Below are 20,809 nucleotides of genomic sequence, written 5' to 3' on the forward strand. Positions count from 1 at the left end.
ATTTATTTTGATTTTTCCTTCTTTAAACTCACTTCTGGTTTTGGTAAAAGTTATAAAATTTACTACCTCTGAAAATCATTTTGAAGAATGATACATGTTAGTCTTCAGTTCTATTTATTTATGAAACCTCATATATTTTCAATTTCAACCCACTCCAAAATATTAATAACCAAAGCCATTAAGAAATAATAAAATTAGTATATAATTGTAAAGTCATCTATAAAGCAATTATTTAGCATAAAATCCTAAAAGTTTATATAATATACAACTAAAGAGCTGTATATTTATTATAAAGAGCTGTATATAAGGAAATTAATGCATATAATAAACACCTAAGGAAAAAACAGTGTAGCTACACAAAATATACAAATCATATAGCTATGACATATTTGCTTATGGCTCTATGTTGTGCAGTATTTTTAAAAGAGAAGTTTAATTTGATTCATTTTCTATCTTATTGGCATCTGACTGCTAAACCACTAATAATCCCAATACTGGAGGTATAGAAACTTTCTGGTTAATGTATTAAATCTCAATTTTTAAAAAAAGGAATTCTTTAAATATTCAAGGAAGAAAATGAGGGGGGTGGTGGAAATTAAGCTAGTCTCAAATTTCTCAACAGCAATGTTCAATTCCAGAAAATAGTGTCCTGAGGGAAAAAAAAACATGATACAAGAACAGAATACTCAACCAAGTTGTGCTTCAAGTCTAAAGACTACGGACATGGTTCATAAACATGTCAAACATAGAAAACATGGCGCCAAAAAGGCTTTTTTGAAAAACTCCTTCATGGTAAAATCTAGTCAGCTAAGGATAGACCAACATAAAGAACTCAGAAATGGAGAAGCTATGATACAGGAGTGACAATAAGCTTAGAATCCATTTTAAATACATAAATGAGACAAAACAACTGTGATAATTATAATTACAGAACAGAATGTAAATATTATAATCTTTGGTAATGTAATGATAACAAAAAATAAGCAAATCTGAAAGTAGGGAATAGGAAGGTGACAGGAAGAGTGAGAATTCTTTTTCTTCAGAGCAGATTAATATATATTGCTTTAACTCAAAACATAAAGTTAAATACAGATTCTAACCTCTTAATGTTTTCATAATCTTAGAGAAATATTTTAAGAAATAATACTGCTTAAGTGACAAAACATATAAATTTAAGCAATTCTTTCCATTTCTCTTATTTTCTTCTATAAAATTTGAGTAAAATTAATTTTTATATTTTAAACATAGCACAATAATATGATATTATTTTTAGAAACTTATATATATGTTTGTGAGTACACTCACCCACCCACCTTTTTTAATCAGAATCTTATTCCAGATATATTTTTGTGCATACAACCACATAATTTTAATGATGATTATTTCTAGGTGGGTTTGGGGTAATTTTTCTAGATTTTTCTTTGTGCTTTGCTTTATTATTTGCATTCTTTATCATGAATATATATCACTTTTATAAAAACAGTAACATTATTCTTAAAAATAGGAAAGAATGAAAAATATTAGAAAAAGAAATGAAATGAGACATTTTCAAGGTTGCCTCCAGTATCAGAATTACAAGAACTTGCTAACAGTTAAAAAGTCACACACACACACACACACACACACACACACACAAAAGTCACACAAAGAACTAGGGGGAAGGAGGAACAATATTAAATAGAATTAAAATTTTGAAATTACTTGAAAGAATTATCAATTATTACATTTGAAACATTAGTATGTAACAAACATAATGAGTTTACCTTTAGCTAGTAAAAATGTGAGCCAAGAAACTTTTAGCACCAACATAGAATTTATTTCCGTAGATATCCTAATAAACAAATAGAAAGAAGAAAAAAAACCTCACTGTTTTCCATCTACACCTTTTTTTTCATTTTTTTACAATTATAGACCAGAGTTGATCGCATAATAGAATACAGTCCATCTTAAATGCACAATTTACACATGAATTCAATTTGTCTCAATTCAGTTAGTGTTTTTACCATGTTATTTATATTTTCCCAGAGTAGTATACATTTTTTAAAGAAAATATTGAATATCTTCTACTGTAATCTAAAAATATGCACAGAAAGTGGTATAATATGACATACATGGCTTCCAATTAATGCTTTTCTGCTCTCTTTTCTAATTAAAATCAATTTTCTGTAAGCAGAAAAACAGAGGTTTGGGTGACTCTACCAAATTAACACTATGTCTTCATAAACATTAAGTTATTCACTTGCTGGAATTAACAAGTGGAATTAATAGAGTTAATTAATTAATCACAATTTCCCTTTGTATCAATCATCTTCAGTATTATTACTTCAATGAGGCAGAAAATCTCACATGCTACTCGTTCTGTTTCCGAAAAAAAACTCTAGAGCTCTTACAATGGTATACTGTTGGAACATGTATCATACATTTAAAAAGACTACTTGGAAATTTTAATATAGACGTTCATGTTTATTCTTACTCAAAAGTTATGCTCTGAGTCTTAGTTAATAAAATGCCTACAATATACTCTGAAAAAAGATTTTGTCAATGAATTGGCATTTTTCCCAGAGCTGGTAAAATGTTGTTCTGAATTAACTTCAACCTTATTAGTTCTCCCTTGTAGTAAAAGGCATGTATTTCATATCATTTTCTTTGTGAAAAGATTAATAATCCGTGTATGGCTTAAATCTATGACCTTAATTTATGAAGTATGATAGAACAGTCAGTCAAACTAATCCTGAAACTATCAACATGTTTGGGATTATCCCACAAAAATCTCTAAAAAAAAAAAAACCCAAAGGTGAAAAATAACATACTCTGAGGTACTTACGAACTGCTGGGTTGTGACAAATATATAAGTTCACATGTTCTGAAAGGAAGAAATAATTATGTTAACATTATGGCTTTTTTAAAAACTTACTTTAAAATTTTTTTCATAATTTAGAAATCAGTTTTATCATGCTTTATTCATCTTATTTTAAGAAGGATACATTTTTTTCTCAAGTACAGTATTATAAAACAAAGTTAAAGTAGACGTTTCCAATTTATGACATTTCACATATCACTGTAATATCTAATTACAAAAAGACTGGATTCGATATGTGCATTTCTAACTTGGAATACATTCTGTAATTGAACCTTGATCTGGTTAGAATCTCAGATCAGGTCATAAAAGCTTATTTAACTAATAGTGTCACTGAAATAACACAACTGAAAGTACTACAGTAAGTCCCCTTTACACGAACCTTCAAGTTGCAAACTTTCAAGTTGCAAACTTTCAAAGATGTGAACGTGAGTTTACACGTCCAATCATGTAAGTCAGTTCACGTGTCTGGCATACATGTCACTTGTGTGCATACAAGTGGTTGTGCTTTGTGTACTTTACTGTACAGTACTGTATAGAGTACAGTAGTAGATTATCTTTATTTCAAGGCCAGGATGTCTGGAAGCAAGCATAAAAGTAGCAGTGACGTAGCTGGTACTACTGTACTTTTCAAGGTACTGTGCTGTAAGATTAAAAATGTTTTCTTTATTTTTTTGTGTTTGTTTATTTTTTTTTGTATTATTTGTGTGAAAAGTATTATAAACCTTTTACAGTACAGTACTATGTAGCCAATTGTGTTAGTTGGGTACCTAGGCTAACTTTGCTGGACTTTACGAACAAATTGGACTTACGAACGTGTTCTCGGAATGGAGCTCATTCATATGTAGGGGACTTACTGTATAAAACCTACCTATTTAGGACAATGACTTCTGGAATGGTGGAGTAAGGTTCTCTGCAGACCTGTTTCCTAATAACTACAATTGGTAAAACTATTTTTAAAAAACCATTTAAAGTCTCTGGAAATTTTCCTAAGGGCATACAACAAAAAAAGGAAATATTTCTTCTACTAAATCTTGGTAAGAACAATGACAGCCTGTAGAATTCAAAGCAAAACTCATTTCCTCCTCCTCTCTAGCTCAGCATAACAAAGCTCTACCCCTGCTAGGTGTAGCCAAGACACAGGGCTCTTCTCTCTCCAGCTCCCAGCCTAGAACTATCTCTCTGGGAAGAGTACGCTCCCAGAATTTCTCATCGCCCCCAGATCTGTGTTGCAGAAAGTCTATCCCAAGCAAGAGGAGCTGAGAGGTCTGGGGCTCCTGTCTTCCGCTTAGCCCCCACTCATAGGGTAAAGTTTTACTCCAGGCACAGAGCACATCAAAAATACTGACTTCTCTTGCTGAGCAGCTCATAGGACATAGGTTCCAGCCAAGAAAGGCAATCTGGGAAGACCAGGGGCTATCGCCTCTTCTCAGTGCCCTACTCTTAAAACAGAGGTATCACTCAAAGAGAAGAGACCACTGTCCCCATCCTGACCTCCCAAGCAGTGGCACAGAAGTGGTGCCTAAGGGAGAGGCAGGCCCTAAGAACATAGAGCCTTGAGCTCTCCCCAAGGGAACTCATTTGGAATGGAGTGTGGGGATGTTCAAGAATAAGAGAACTGTTGAAAGCAATACAGACTTTGGTGGAAGCAAGTAAGAGAAAGCCAACAGATCTTATGAGAGCAAAATGCTAACTCCTAGATCATCTAGGAGAGAACCAGGGAAAGAAACAGCTAAGAATAGCTCTCCTAGTATCAAAATAAGCCTCAAGGCTAGCCTCAAATACTACTCCTGCAGAGGGAGCCGAATTTAATTGGATTAGACTGTAAAGCAACTTGTGACCCAGAGCATTGTCAAAAACAATAAAGCAGGACTTCCCTGGTGGTGCAGTGGTTACGAATCTGCCTGCCAATGTAGGGGACATGGGTTCGAGCCCTGGTCCGGGAAGATCCCACATGCCGCGGAGCAACTAAGCCCGTGCGCCACCACTACGGAGCCTGTGCTCTAGAGCCCACAAGCCATGAATACGGAAGCCCGCACACCTAGAGCCTGTGCTCCGCAACAAGAGAAGCTACCGCAGTGAGAAGCCTAGGCACTGCAGCGAAGAGTAGACCCCACTCGCTGCTACTAGAGAAAAGCCCGCATGCAGCCGTGAAGACCCAAGGCAGCCAAAAATAAATAAATACATTTATAAAAAAAACAATAAAGCAATCAGTCGGCAATTAGTGAGAGGTAGCAACTAGGTGTGATATCAACAGAGGCAGTTAGCTTAAGAACAGGGAAAAGATAGTCAAAAGAGAACCCAGCGAAAACCACTGTCAGCTCTGAGTGACTATGCACCTGTCCAAGGCTACTCTAAGGAGCAAGATCAGAGGCTACACACTGTGGGAGAAAAAGACTTCATTGAGATAGTTCAGCTAAGCCACTAAACAAATAACAAAGACAAAACAACAGCAGCAAGCCCCACGAGAGAAAAGAATCAGCTCCCAGAGTTACTACAGTGTTATCAAAAATGTCCAGTTTTCAAAAATAAATATGAAATATGCAAAGAAGCAGGAAAGTGTGACCTCTACATAGGGAAAAAAGCAGATAACAGAAATTGTATTTAAGAGAACCAAAGTGTCAGACTTAACAAAGACTTCAAAACAGCTATTATAAATATGTTCAAAGGACTAACGGAAATCATGCTTAAAGAAGAAAAAAAGGTATGCTGACAATGTCTCAACCAACAGAGGATTATCAGTAAAGAGACAGAAATTACTTTAAAAGAACCAAATGGCAATTTGAGTTGAAAAGTATAATTACCAAAATAAAAAATTCACTAGAGGAACTCAAAAGTAGATCTGAGCTGGCAGAAAAAAAGAAGCACTAAACTTGAAGACAGATCAAAAGAGATTATGTGGTTTGAAGGAGATAAAAGAAGAAGAAAAATGAAGAGGCTCACAGAAGAGGCTCACCAAAAAATATATTGGTGTATTTTTTGGACACCAAAAGATACATGAATATATGTGTAATGGGAGTACCAGAAAAGAATGGAGAGAGAGAGAAAAAAAAATTTTGTAAATAATGGCTGAAAACTCCCAAGTCTACACATCCAAGAAACAGAACAACCTCCAAGTTGAATAAATGTAAAGAGATTCACACCTAGATATATCATAGGATAAATGTTGAAAGACAAAGAGAAAGTCCTGAAAGCAGCAAGAGAAAAATGATCCATCATATACAAGGGAACACAATAACATTAACAGGTGACTTCTCAACAGAAGCAATGAAGATCAGAAGGCAGTGGGATTACATACTCAAAGAAAGAAAAAAAATGTAAACTAAGACTCATATATACAGCAAAACTACCTTTCACAAGTGATGGTGAAATAGATAGTCTCAAACAAAAACAGAGAATGTGCAAACTCATCTTATAAAAAAATAGTAAAAGTTCAGGCTGAAAACAAATGACCCAAGACAGTAATTCACATCCACATGAATAAACAAAGAGCACTGGTAAAGGTAATTATGTTATTATGAAAGATGGTATAATTACATATTTCTTCTCCTTTCTTCTCCTAATTGATATAAAATATAATTGCATAACACAATATGTATATATTGTATTCTTGGGCCTCTAACACATGAAATGTAATGTGTTTGACAACAGCAGCACAAAGAGCTGGGTAGGATCAAAGCTGTATTGGAGTAAACACATGACACAAGATGATAAATCAAATCCATGGAAAGAAATGAAGAGAAGACAAAATGATATATAATAAAGTTATTATAACAATCTCTATAAATATACACTTGTTCTCCTTTATACTGTCAACTACGTTAAAAGACATACAACCCGGGGCTTCCTTGGTGGCGCAGTGGTTGCGAGTCCGCCTGCCGATGCAGGGGACGCGGGTTCGTGCCCCGGTCTGGGAAGATCCCACATGCCGTGGAGCGGCTAGGCCCATGTGTCATAATTACTGAGCCTGTGCGTCTGGAGCCTGTGCTCCGCAACAGGAGAGGCCGCGATAGTGAGAGGCCCGCGCACCGCAATGAAGAGTGGCCCCTGCTTGCCACAACTAGAGAAAGCCCTAGCACAAAAACGAAGACCCAACACAGCAAAAATAAATAAAATGAATTAATAAACTCCTATCTCCAACATCTTAAAAAAAAAAAAAAGACATACAACCCAAATAACTATAAGTAGATGAATGAATAAATAAAATGTGGTATAGCCATACAATGGAATATTATTCCATAATAAATAGTAATGAAGTACTGAAACATGCTACAACATGGATGAACCATGAAAACATGCTAAGTGAAAGAAGCCAGTCAGAAAAAATATGTAGATCAAAAATTTACATAGAGAAAACTACTATCTTATATTAAAAAAAAGCAGATGGTAATCAAGAGGGAATTTTTATAATTATAGAAAATATGTTTAATGTCAGATGCATTGTTTTATATCATTTTGTAATTTAATGTAACTCAGAATAGAATGTTATCATAAAGGTAATGACATACAATATAAATCTATGCTGTCTAATACGTGAACCACAAGCTCTTATGGCTACTGAACACCTGAAATGTTTTTGGCTAGTACAAATGAAGTTGTGCTGTAAATGTAAATTACACACCAAAATGTTAAAAAAAATACTTAGTATGAGAAAAAGAATGTAAAACTTCTCTATTGGTTTCATGTTTTCCTGGTGAAATATAATTTACCTAACATAAAATTCATCATTTTAAAGTGTATAAATTCAGTAGTTTTTAGTATTCACTTTGTTATGTAATCATCACTGTTATCTAAAATTTCCATCACCCCAAAAAGAAACCCCACATCTTTTAACAGATACTCCTCATTCCCTTCACTTCCCATTCCCTAGCAATCACTAACCTATCTTCCATCTCATGGATATGCCTGTTCTGGACATATCATAAAATGAAATATGTGGCCTTTTGTGTCTGGTATCTTTCACTTAGCTTAATGTTTTCAAGGTTCATCCATATTGTAGCATGTAGCAGAACTTTATTCCCTTTTATGGCTGAACAATATTCTCCCATATGGAAAGATCATATTTTGTTTATCCATTCATCAGCTGATGGACATTCAGGGTGTTTCCACTTTTTGGCTATTATAAATAATGCTGCCATGAACATCTGTATACAAATTTATGTGTTGAAATTTGGTATTTTGGGATATATGAGTTAAATAAAATGTTAAAATTAATTTCACTTGTTTCTTTTTACTTGTCACGCAGCCACTAGAATATTTAAAATATATGGCTTGGGCTTCCCTGGTGGCGCAGTGGTTAAGAATCTGCCTGCCAATGCAGGGGAGACGGGTTCGAGCCCTGGTCCGGGAAGATCCCACATGCCACGGAGCAACTAAGCCCGTGCACCACAACTACTGAGCCTGCACTCTAGAGCCCGTGAGCCACAACTACTGAAGCCCACGCGCCTAGAGCCTGTGCTCCGCAACAAGAGAAGCCACCGCAATGAGAAGTGCACGCAGCACAACTAAGAGTAGCCGCCGCTCGCTGCCACTAGAGAAAGCCCACGTGTGGCAATGAAGACCCAACAGAGCCAAAAATAATAAATAAATAAATAAATAAATATGGCTTGCATTTTTACATTTCTATGTGACAGCATTAATGTAGTTAATAATAGCTTTAAAAGCTACTGTTTATTTAGCACTTAGTATGTGCTAGGAGGTGAGCTAACCAGTAACATTATCTTACAATTACTCTGCAAGGAGAGCATTATTAGCTACATTTTACAGATTCAAATTGAGGTTTAAAGACGTTAAGTATGTTTCCCTAGCTCACACAGTCAATGAATGACAAAATTATTATTAATATCTAGATCTGTTTAGCTTTTTAAAAGTTATCATAATCACCACAGCACACTGCCATATATACACATATAGTCTACCCTGAAATAAATAGACTTTAGTATCACAGTTAATCTTCCCAACTGCTCTTCAAAAGAAGGTACATATAGGAGAGAAGAAATCCTATTGATCTACTTCAAGGCCAATATACACAAAATTATCTCATATAACTAGTCAATAAAAATTCCAAATCCCTTTTGCAAAGGCCTGAGTGACCTTTTAAAGGCCATATCTGACTGTGTCACTCCCTAGCTTAAAATCAATGACTCTCGATCTCCTGCTGGGTAAAGTCCAAGCTCACTATCAGTCTAATTCCCTCCTACCTTTTAGCCATTAGCAATATCAAAATACTTTACAATACTGCTCTGGCTTTGAACACATGCTAATCACTCTGCCTAGGATACTCAGTCCCAGTCTCCACATATTTTGCTTGCTGAGTTTCTATCTATCCTTTAAACCCTACTCAGACATCGCCTTCTTCTATAGTTTTTTCACCCCATAATTATTCTTCTTACCTTTAAACATACACAGAATTTTGCCACAACATAATTTCTACTTCTTACAAATAATCCTCTACAGTAGCGCATCAAATGATTATTGCACTTATTTTTATTAAAAGATATAATTTATTTATTTACTATAAGCTAATTGATGATCATAGTATCATATGATTTTACATCCCTAGCATCTAACACATAGCGGGTACTATCAGTCACTTCATTAATGCTTGTTGTAGTTTCTTAATTTATGTGGAATAAAACAGCTGATAGCCTGAAGTTTCTTAAAGGATATTCCACAAAAAAACTGCTTCTTCTAAACCACCGTGGAGAATACAAGTCATAGCTCAGTAGTATAGGTCACATACACCTTCCAGTGCCAACATGCTTTCTTTTTCTAGACATAGTATCACCATTAGGAAGAATTTTAAATTTAGGTCACCCTTCCGTTCAGAGCTACAAGTCTTCTGGCAGAGAAGGCTAAAGTGGAAACTAGCTTTAAGTTTGTTTAAAAAAAATGAGAACCATGAGTAAAACAAGTAATTTTGGAAGAAACATTCAGAATGAATATGATTGGACAAGTAAGAAAGTTAAGAATATTAAGGGGACAAATCTAATACTTAATAACTTTACTAAGAATGTAACAGTTCCCAGATGGAAACTAATCATGAACAATGATACGAAAAAGCAGGGTGTAACGCTAATTAAATTTGTACTTTACCTTTCTAATTTGCTGTAGAGTGCACACAACACATTATACTTCTTCAACAGCCTTGACATAACATTATCAACTTTGGTACTGGTATCGATTTCTTTTAGTAAGTCAAAAAATTTATAGACACTACAAAGGAAAGAATAGAAAAAAGTGAATCCATAACTTTAAAAATTCATTTTGTTTCATTTTCAAAGCATAGACATTTCAATTCAAAACACTTGTTAGCTCTACACCAAATCACTATTATACATCCTTTGGAAGGAACTTAGTTTTTGCATTTTACTAGAATTTAAAGAGGAAAAAAATCAACTAGTCTTCAACCTATATACCACTATATCTATATACCTATGCCTACATCTACTTATCATCAAGAACACAGAAAAAAAATAACGGTTATAACAGACATATACATATATTTATTTCTGTATCTATCTATATGTTTTAAAATCACAAGTTCACATCCATTTATCCAATTCCAACACAAAAACTACAGGGTTCCTTCCAGTGTTTCCCTTTCCATATTCATAACTCTTCTTTGACAGTGAGAAACCTGGGACCCACTTATCTTTAATTTACTCATTTAATCAATCCCCCTATATAAGTACCAAGCTACCCACTCCTCCACATGGGCACCCTCCTCTCCTGCTCAGACTGGCTCCCCCCATCCTGAACTGCCCTCCCCCCTCCACGTGGATACCGTCCTCATCCTAGTAGGGCTCTGACTCCTCACCCCAGACTGCCCTTACCTCACATGTGCCATGACTCCCTATACCAGCTGCCCACACACCCTGCTTGGTCTCTGACATTGTACAGCAAGCAGCCCATGTCAAGAAGCCCCAGGCCCCTGGTGGATGACCTCCTCATCCCACTTTGGCTCTGGCATCCTTCTCTGGGCACCACAGTGCTCCCCACCACAGATGCACACACCTACTTTCTTCAGCCCACCAGCGGTTTTAGGACTGAATTGTTGGGGAAGGGAAAAGGGAAACTGATTAAAAATTTTAAGTTGCTTAAATAGTAACTTTAAATCATTGTTTATTGTTTTCTATAAAATTAACCTATTAGAGGGCCTCCCTGGTGGCGCAGTGGTTGGGAGTCCGCCTGCCGATGCAGGGGATACGGGTTCGTGCCCCGGTCTGGGAGGATCCCATATGCCGCGGAGCGGCTGGGCCCGTGAGCCATGGCCGCTGGGCCTGCGCGTCCGGAGCCTGTGCTCCGCAACGGGAGAGGCCGCAGCAGTGAGGGGCCCACATGCCGCAAAAAAAAAAAAAAAATAAATAAATAAATAAAAATTAAAAAAAAATAAAATTAACCTATTAGAAATATCAATACATACATTTTTGACTTCTGAAAAATAGGGCACTACAGATAGCAATCATCAACTGCACCTCACATACTCACTTCTAATCAAGTTTGTCTAAGGAGTTATACCAAAGCAGCTAACTGAACTACAGGGTAGTCACTAGACCCATCCATAGGCTGTCTAGCAACCAGTGAGCTACAGGCTTCATTCCAAAAAGAGGGCTGTACCACTCAGACATTTATCTTGGGAATTGGAAAAATAAAAGCCTCAGCTAATCAGCAGGGCACAGAACACAAAAGAAGGTTATGAAAAGTTCCACTGATACAGAAGGGATTGGGGCAGCCATGACAAGCTTTGTGGGAAAGCAAATAAAGGAGGAATAGAAATGATACAGAGTAGATAATCATGATGCTGCTTAGAAAAGAAAAAGAATGGGGACTTCCCTGGTGGCGCAGTGGTTTAAGAATCCACCTGCCAATGCAGGGGACACGGGTTCAAGCCTCGGTCCAGGAAGGTCCCACACACCACGGAGCAACCAAGCCCGCACGCCACAACTACTGAAGCCCACGCATCTAGAGACTGTGCTCCACAGCAATGAGAAGCCCGCACACTGCAATGAAGAGTAGCCCCTGCTCGATGCAACTAGAGGAAGCCCACACGCAGCAACGAAGACTCAATGCAACCAAAAATAAATAGATAAATAAAAATCGATCCTTTAAAAAAAGAAAAAGAATGGAGCTAACATGCTGAAAAAAAGAAATCAAACTTAGAATGGCATTTATTCAGGACCCACTCTCACTTCCAGTTTTGAGATATATGGCAATACCTATCCATGGAGCACCATGAAAACTGTGAATTGTTACTAAAAAGCCTTCTTTTTCTGGGGGTAACTTAAGTGAGTCTCTATTCCTTCTGTAGTCCTCCTCTGAAGGAAAGAAGTGAAGGCAGGAAGGTGAGAGGAAGGCAGGCAGACAGGCATAAAAAGCCATAATTAAAACACAGATCTGTAGATAACTACATATTCTAGGAGCAGTGCTCCATGGATTGATAAGGGTCCATAAACTGTTTACCAGTCCACAATTAAGTACAGAAATTGAGGGTAAACACTTAAAAACTTTTATGGCAATTTGACACTAATTTTTTTTTTTTTTTTTTTGCAGTACGCGGGCCTCTCACTGTTGTGGCCTCTCCCATTGCAGAGCACAGGCTCAGCGGCCATGGCTCACAAGCCTAGCCGCTCCACTGCATGTGGGATCCTCCTGGACCGGGGCACGAACCCGTGTCCCCTGCATTGGCAGGCGGACTCTCAACCCCTGCGCCACCAGGGAAGCCCTTGACACTAATTTTAATGCCTGCTGAATCCAATAATAAAAAATTTAGTCCTGTGTTTAGTATGATTTTTGTTTCATTTTTCTAGTAATTAATTTATATTACTTATTTTTAAAACATCAGTCTATGACATACTGGGAAGAAAAGAAACTAGCCCTTCACCAGAGTACTTTTAAGAAGCAGTGGTTTAGATAACATTCCTGGATAGTTAGTTATCAGAACACTGAGAGATGCCCTAAGAAAAAGTTGTAGCAAATACATTCCTATAATTATTGTAGTGATATTACTTATGATATGCCCATTTTATAAATCAGAGTTGCTCTACGAATACTCAGAGAAAAAGTTTAGGAAAATCTTTTCCAGGAAAATTTTTTCACCTTATAGATAAAGGATATAATAGACTTTCTCTGTCATATTTATTTAGCAGTCTATGGATAGCTATATAACACTGTATTGCAGTCATCTGTTTAATTTAAACTGGATGAGTTTCTTGAGGTCAGAGACCATATCTCACCTCTATATCATTAGAACCTAGTAGAGTAACACAGCGCCTAGCAGTTGGTAAGTTTTGTTTCCTTCCCCCTTTTTGTTTAAGGGGGGTGGGCAGGTAATAGGAGGAATCTACAGAAAAAAAGAGATCAAGACCTCATCAGCACCTATGGTGTTACAGGCATTGACTAGAGAACTATTTAGTTAATAATTTTTACTTCGCAGGAAAGTAAAGGAACCTGAGACTTAATATGGATAAGCAATCTGCTCCAAGTCATATACGTTGTAAAATAAACCCAGTCTATCTTAACCCAAACATTCATTCTCTTTCTAATCCTCAGAGGTCACGAAAACATATGCTGAATAAATGAATAAATCAACGTAAAATTTTACCTCTATATTTAGATTATTTTTCAGCTATATAAAAACTATTTTGATTTAGTGATTTTAGTTAATAAAGTTAAACTGTGAAATATCTGAGAGGTAAACCAATTCATATTCAATAAGTTAAATATGAACATACAAGGCCTTTGTTTCCACATTTTATTTAGAGGTAATAAGAAAAAGTTACTAAAACATGCAATAATTTAATTTATCTCATTTACACAAAACACCAATTATGTCTAACTCTAGATGGTTTTATCCAAGAAAAAACATATACTACTATCTTTTTGGTAAAATTATTTACTGTTACATTTCATAAACATACTGCAAAAGAAATGACTGGAATTCCCAGAAGGCTTCTCTTGACTTGTTGGAAACAGTAAACTCCTCTTATTAGGCTTAGAAACTCAATACAGACGTTAATTAAGTAATTACAGGGACAAGTATTATAATAGATACTCAACTGAACATACAGTCTCAAAGCATATATAATTATAATATCTATTATATTAAATAATCTTAAACTTTAATAAATCAACTAAATTTCCTTTAAGATAGACTCACACTACTTTTACAAAGGTTTTAATATATAGTAAGTCTACTTCATAAATCTTTGCTTTTTTTGTCCACTTTATCAATAGCTACAATTAAGAAAGTTTACAGATAGTGAGAGACACAATGGAAATTTTCCCAGGACACAAACTGCTACATTTTTAAGAAAGTGTGGCATAAATACACCTTCATTAAGGGCTCTAATGGAGAACAGGAGTTCACTAGTTGACCTAAGTTTTCTATGTTTTATTTAATTTTAGCATTTCCCACTAATTCCCTAAAGTCTATTAAAATGACAGTTCAGAAATAGTTTTCTTTAATGGCAGAGGCCTATATTAATATAAGAAATTTTACCTGGTTTCAATGCTTTTCTGCAGCTCAGTGAAAGTGAACGGCATCTCATCTAGGTCAACTGCTGCAATAAAGATACAGATTCCCCATAGTTCCTTTTTCTTTTGAACATAACCTTCCTGGAAACAAAACAAGACAAAACAAAACAAAACAAAAAGGTTCAAATATTTCATTAAATCATTCACACACTGGATACTGTGCTAAAACTGTATTATATGCAACTTTTTTCTTATTCAGCGTAACAAAATTAATTTGTTACTAAATCTTTATGAGGTCATATACTTGAGAGCATTTAATTCTACACTAGTAACAAACAAACTAGTTACAAAATTAGTAACTAAATTTTATACTATAAGGCAAAAAAATTACTAGAAAGGTCAAAAAGTTAAATTACAATTTTCTATACAAAATCTAGGGGCCACTCAGTTCTCTGAAGTAAATATTTTCATTTTTCAGTAATCCAATGTCATCAAAGCCAAGTTGAAAGATTTTAGGCTCCATAAAATGGACTCCAAAATCTTTTTTCTTCTAATTCACTTGTTCTTTTATAAATCTATTGATTGAAGTCTTTTTTTTAATTTTTAAATTATTTTTATTTTTGGCTGCCTTGGGTCCTTGTTGCTGTGCGTGGGCTTTCTCTAGTTGCGGAGAGTGGGGGCTACTCTTCGTTGGGGTGCTCGGTCTTCTCATTGCCGTGGCTTCTCTTGTTGCAGAGCATGGGCTCTAGGGCATGCGGGCTTCAGTAGTTGTGGCACACGGGCTTAGCTGCTCTGCAGCATGAGGGATCTTCCCGGACCAGGGCTCGAACCCGTGTCCCCTGCATTGGCAGGTGGATTCTTAACCACTGTGCCACCACAGAAGTCCTGATTCAAGTATTTTTTAACCTTATGAAATTCATGTCTCTCAGTGCCCTAATTGCCTTCCTTGTAAAATGGAAATACATATTTCACTTTGTAAGAATTAAATGAGATTATATATATAAAGCCCTTAGGTCTGGCATATAACTAATATTCAATGAATGATGGTTATCACTATCATTAGAATATTTTTTCATTATCATTAGAATACTTTTTATCCCCAAAAATACATATCCCTATTTAAATATGTAAGTTTTATAGGTAAAATTTGGATTATATTAAATTGAAAACAAAAGAAATACCAAATAATCTGATGTTCTATCAAACAGCTGGAACGGCTTATTACTCTTAATTGGAGATTACAATGGAGCTGAAAAGTATGTGATGCATTTTTACATTGTTCTGAAATCTCAATTATATAAAAGCTTTAGAAAAAAGAATTATTCTAGATTATCAAATTTTATGGATAATATGAAGCTTATCACTATCCAACTCTAAACTTTTCCTTAATTTTAGCTACCTGGGAAATAAATATTTTAAAACTTATATTACAACTATACACCCACTAGAATTGTTAAAATTAAAAAGACTAACAATATCAAAGGTTGAAAAGGATGTAAAGCAATGGAACACTCAAACGTTACTGATGAAAACGTAAAATGGTACAACCATTTTGGAAAAGAAGTTTGGCAAGTTCTTATAAAGCTATATACCTGCCATAACACTTAGCAATTCCACCCCTAGATATTTATACCCAAGAGAAGTGGAAACTTGGTACCTGAATGTTAACAGTAGCTTCATTCATAAAAATCAAAAACTCAAACAACCCAATATCCAAAAACAGGTGAAGAGATAAACTGTGGTATATCCATTGAATGGAATGTTATCCAACAATAAAAAGGAAAAGTATAAATACACACAACATAGATAAATCTCAGTTATCACGCAGAGGGAAAAAAGCCAAATATAGAAGGGTACATGCTGTGTACACTTTGATTTCTACAAAATTCTAGAAAAGGCAAAACTAATCTTTAATGTCAGAAAGTAGATCAGTGGCTGCCTGGGGACAGGAGTGGAGGTGTTGGGGAATGATGACAAAAGAGAATGAGACAACTTTCTGGAGTAATAAAAAATTTTTAGATCTCAATGGTTAAATAACATTTGTCAAAACCTATTGAACTGTTCACTTAAAACTGGTTGATTTAGTGTATATAAATTATACTTCAATAAATTTGACATTGAAACTAGGCTACATACTTACTATTTCTGAAACTGAACAACAAAGTATATGTTGCTTGACTGTTATGACTATTAAGTATGTTTTAATAAAATGAATGAACATAAACTCTTATATATGTATATACACTTATAAGTATTTACATTACTATGGTTAATTTCTCAGGAACTACTAAGATGTAAAAGGTTGTTTGTCTCTAAAATAAACAACTTTCAAACTACCATGACTTTAATTTTTATGCTTAATTCTTATCATGATTTTGGTTTGCTTCTTTGCTCTCAGGCTATCACCTGTTGAACCTAACTTCTCTCAGTGTGTCTTCTTTCAGCAACTCCAATCTTTTTTTTACTCTTTTAAAGTTGGGAAATGAAGTATTAAGCTTGTTAAAATTGAGTATGTGCTTTATTCATTTTTTTAAATAGCAAATTTTATTAGGACATAGCAAACACGATTCAACACAAGCTCATTTGAAATGATAAAATGCCTAAATAAAATGTTGTATACATAGGTTCTGACTGTTAAGGACCCGAGGAACTTTCCTATAAGCGAAATGTGTGACCTTTATTTCAGATGATTTATAAATCTTGTTGTTTTTGTTGTTGATATTGTTGATGTTCTAGCTGCATCCCAATTAACTACATGTATAGATAAAGTGTTCTTTCTTCTTCATACATAGTTATCTATGGAAGAAAAATAAATGTACCTTCTAAACTTGAGAATATTAAATATTTTAATCACCTATATTTGATTTAGTTCTTTAGAGGGAACCATATTACAGATGAGATCAATGTTATAAAACCAAATGATTCATGCACAAATATTTTTGTTAATCTATGCGAAGAAAATAATCAGTTTCCAATTAAGAGAGTCCTAGAAGTAGAATTTCTAAATTAAAGTATTTAAGATTCTAGATATAGAATTATATAGAGAGATAGAGATAGATATGGAAAGGGCTTGCATTTTAGTTGTAACCTATAACATCCACTTGGTCTGATCTTATATCTGGATGCCACCAAAATTTGCCAGAGGGAAAAAATTTACAAAGCCATGAAAATGAGAATCAACTACAAAATCCTACTCTATAATCATTCTGTTCACTTTTTTAAATAGTAGATTATACTGGAACACAAGTAACATAATTTAACACAGTCATCTGATATGATAAATGCCTAAATGGAAAACATCAGCCTAACCACCATATTTGCAATCACTTAAAAACCATAGGGCTTCCCTGGTGGTGCAGTGGTTGAGAGTCCGCCTACCGTTGCAGGGGACACGGGTTCGTGGCCCGGTCTGGGAAGATCCCACATGCCGTGGAGCGGCTGGGCCCATGAGCCATAGCCGCTGAACCTGTGCATCCGGAGCCTGTGCTCCACAACGGGAGAGGCCACAACAAGTGAGAGGCCCGCGTACCGCAAAAAAAAAAAAAAAAAAAATCATATATCTTCATATAGTTTTCTTTGCCTCTTCCAGTTTGTTTTTTTATATCTTCCAAAATTTGATATCTCTAATAATTTTTAAAGAAATACTTTTTAAAAAGAAAAAGAAAAAAAAAGAAATATTCATTATGCAACTGCCATGGTTTTATGACTTTGGGGATACAGTGATGAAAACAGAAACAAACAAACAAAATTCCCTGTCTCCCTGGGACTTATACTTTTATTTATGTTAAGAACATGCTTTTTGGTGTCAAACATTCAAGAGTTTGAATACTCTAGTGGTGTAACTGTGAGCAACTTGCTTAAATCCAATTAGACCTCAGTTTCTACTAAAATAGGGATAATAATAATATCTAATCAGAGTCACTATGAAAATTAACAGTGAGGATGCTTTTTATTTTTATTTTTTTGGCCTCACGTGGCGGCATGCAGGATCTTAGTTCCCCAACCAGGGGTGAAACCTGTGCCCTCTGCAGTGGAAGTGTAAATTCTTAACCACTGGAATGCCAGGGAAGTCTCTGAGGATGCACTTAAGTAATCAGCATGGTGCCCGGCATTATACTCATTGAATCACAACTAGCAGCAGCAGCACTATTGTCAGTGAATCTAGCACTCATTCCTCTATATCGTATCTGTCTCAATCCTATCCGTAATCCAACCTTCTCCACACCAAAAACATCCATTCCTGGGAATGCTAAGGAATGCTGGAGGTGTGTGTGTGTGTGTGTGTGTGTGTGTGTGTGTGTGTGTGTGTGTGTGTGTGTAAGAAATCATGTTTATTGACTTCCAGCCCCTGGAAACCACTGATCTGATTTCAATTCCTTTTCCAGAATATCATACAAATGGAATTATACAGTCTGTAGCCTTTTTTGTCTGGCTTCTTTCACTTAGCATAATGCTTCTGAGGACTCATCCATATTGTTCTATCTATAATATTAGTATTTATTCCTTTTAATTGCTGAGTAGCACTCCGTTGTATGAGTATCCCACAATTTATTTATCTACTCCAACGGCTGAATACACTGCTATGAATAAGGCTACTAACCCTAGCCTTAAATATCCAACTACAGATCTTTAAGTGGATGTATGTTTTCATTTTTCTTGGGTGAATATCTAGTTGAGGAATGCTAAGTTCTATATTAAATACAAGTTTAGGTTTATAAGAAACTAGTAAACTGTTTTCCAACGTGGCTGTACCATTTTGCATTCCCACCAGCAACAAGTGAGAGTTCCAGCTGCTTCACATCCTTACTAGCACTTAGTTTTTGTTTGTCTGTTCTTGCCTATTTTTTAACCATCCTAGTAGGTATGTAATGGTACCTTTTCCCAAGGACTAATGACATTGAGTATTTTTTCAAATCTTACTTAACATCCATATCTCTTCTTTGGTAAAGGGTCTTTTCAAATCTTTTGCCAATTTTCTATTCAGTTGTTTGTCTTATTAAGTTGTAAGAATTAGTTATACATTCTGGATTCAAATCACTTAACAGATATGTGTTTTGCAAAAATTTTCATCCAATCTGTGGCTTTTCATTTTCTTAAATAGTGTATGTCAAAGAGCGTAAGTTTTTAATTTTGATGGAGCTCAATTTATTACTTTGCTTTATAGATCATGCTTTTGGTGGTGCTATCTATGAAATCTTTGCTTAACCCAAGGTCACGAGGATTTTCTCCTATGTCATCTTCTACAAGTTTAGATCTATGATTCATTTGAATTAACTTTTATAAATGGTGCAAGATAGGGATAAAAGTTCATTTTTTGCATATGGACGTCCAATTGCTCCAGCATCGTTTGTTAAGAGGAATATCCTTCCTCCACTGAATTACCTTAGCACCTCGGTGTGCAAAGACTCACCATATATGTGTGAATCCTATTTCTGGATTCTCTGTTCTGTTCCACTGACCTACTTGTCTTTCTTTTTTACTAGTACTACAATGACTTGATTACTGTAGCTATGTTTTGTTCTTTTTTAGTTCAGTTTGATTCAAGATTTTTAAATCCGTAAAGGACATCTGATTTATTCTCATTGTGCAGATTAAGAAATAAAGACTAGAGTGTTGAGACTTGCTCAACACAGCCAGTTGATGCCACAGACCTAAAACCCAAGCTTCTTAACACTCAATTTAGCATTGTTCCATTTATTTAAGAATATTTCCTTAATTACATTTCTACATTGATGTTCCTAACATTTTCACTACTGAAATCCTTAATCTCATCACCCCACTAATAGTCCTGTACTCTTAACTATTTTACTATTCTGTACTCTTCATTTCTATTTTACTGAGAAGGTTAGAGAATCACAATACCAAAAGCCTCAACATTTTTCTCCACATCAAATAATTTCTAAATACCATAAATTTCAGTCTTCCTCCAAATGTCTCTGCATCTTCAACTTCCTCTTCTGACTTTGACAAATGGACATTCTCCTCCACTCTCAAATTAATATATCTAATCTCTCCATACCTCCCACTTTGGATCATACTGCCTCTCATCTCCTTCAAGAACTAGTTTATTAATTCTTTCCTCTGTCTTCTGTAATTTCTCTACCAGTTCTTTCTAAACACTTATTTCCCTTTAGATAAGCTTGCACCACCTTAAAAAAAGAAAAAAACCTATCCCTGGACTTTATCAAGCTACTGGCCTAACCACACATCTAAACCTCTCACTACTCTCACTATTCACACACATACTCATCTGTACACTCTCACAGTCACACCTACTGCATCCACTGAACACATCTACCATATAAGCGCTATTCTACTGACACTATTCTCTAAGTCTCCAAAGACCACTCTCTTTCTAAACTGCATGGCCTTTTCTTTGGTTTCATCCACAAAGTCCTGTATACAACATCTAACACCACTGTAATGAAACTTTTTCCCTTAGCTTTTTAAACACTCTAACATCCTTTCTCTTTATTT

General features: G+C 35.3%; 1 protein-coding gene across 2 annotated transcripts in view; it reads right to left on the minus strand.

Moving 5' to 3' along the window:
- RB1 (RB transcriptional corepressor 1) overlaps nucleotides 1-20,809 on the minus strand; it is a 147,019-nt gene that overhangs the window by 89,666 nt on the left and 36,544 nt on the right. For both annotated transcript variants that reach the window (XM_060080304.1, XM_060080305.1), the window contains exons 3-6: nucleotides 14,358-14,473; nucleotides 9,953-10,072; nucleotides 2,825-2,863; nucleotides 1,764-1,831 (exon numbers count right to left, since the gene is read on the minus strand). In XM_060080304.1, the coding sequence (XP_059936287.1) occupies nucleotides 1,764-1,831; nucleotides 2,825-2,863; nucleotides 9,953-10,072; nucleotides 14,358-14,473 (343 nt within the window). The remainder of the gene's footprint in view (nucleotides 1-1,763; nucleotides 1,832-2,824; nucleotides 2,864-9,952; nucleotides 10,073-14,357; nucleotides 14,474-20,809) is intronic.

Source organism: Mesoplodon densirostris, chromosome 17 (genome assembly GCF_025265405.1).
Source record: "Mesoplodon densirostris isolate mMesDen1 chromosome 17, mMesDen1 primary haplotype, whole genome shotgun sequence".
In the NCBI taxonomy this organism is placed as follows: domain Eukaryota; kingdom Metazoa; phylum Chordata; class Mammalia; order Artiodactyla; family Ziphiidae; genus Mesoplodon; species Mesoplodon densirostris.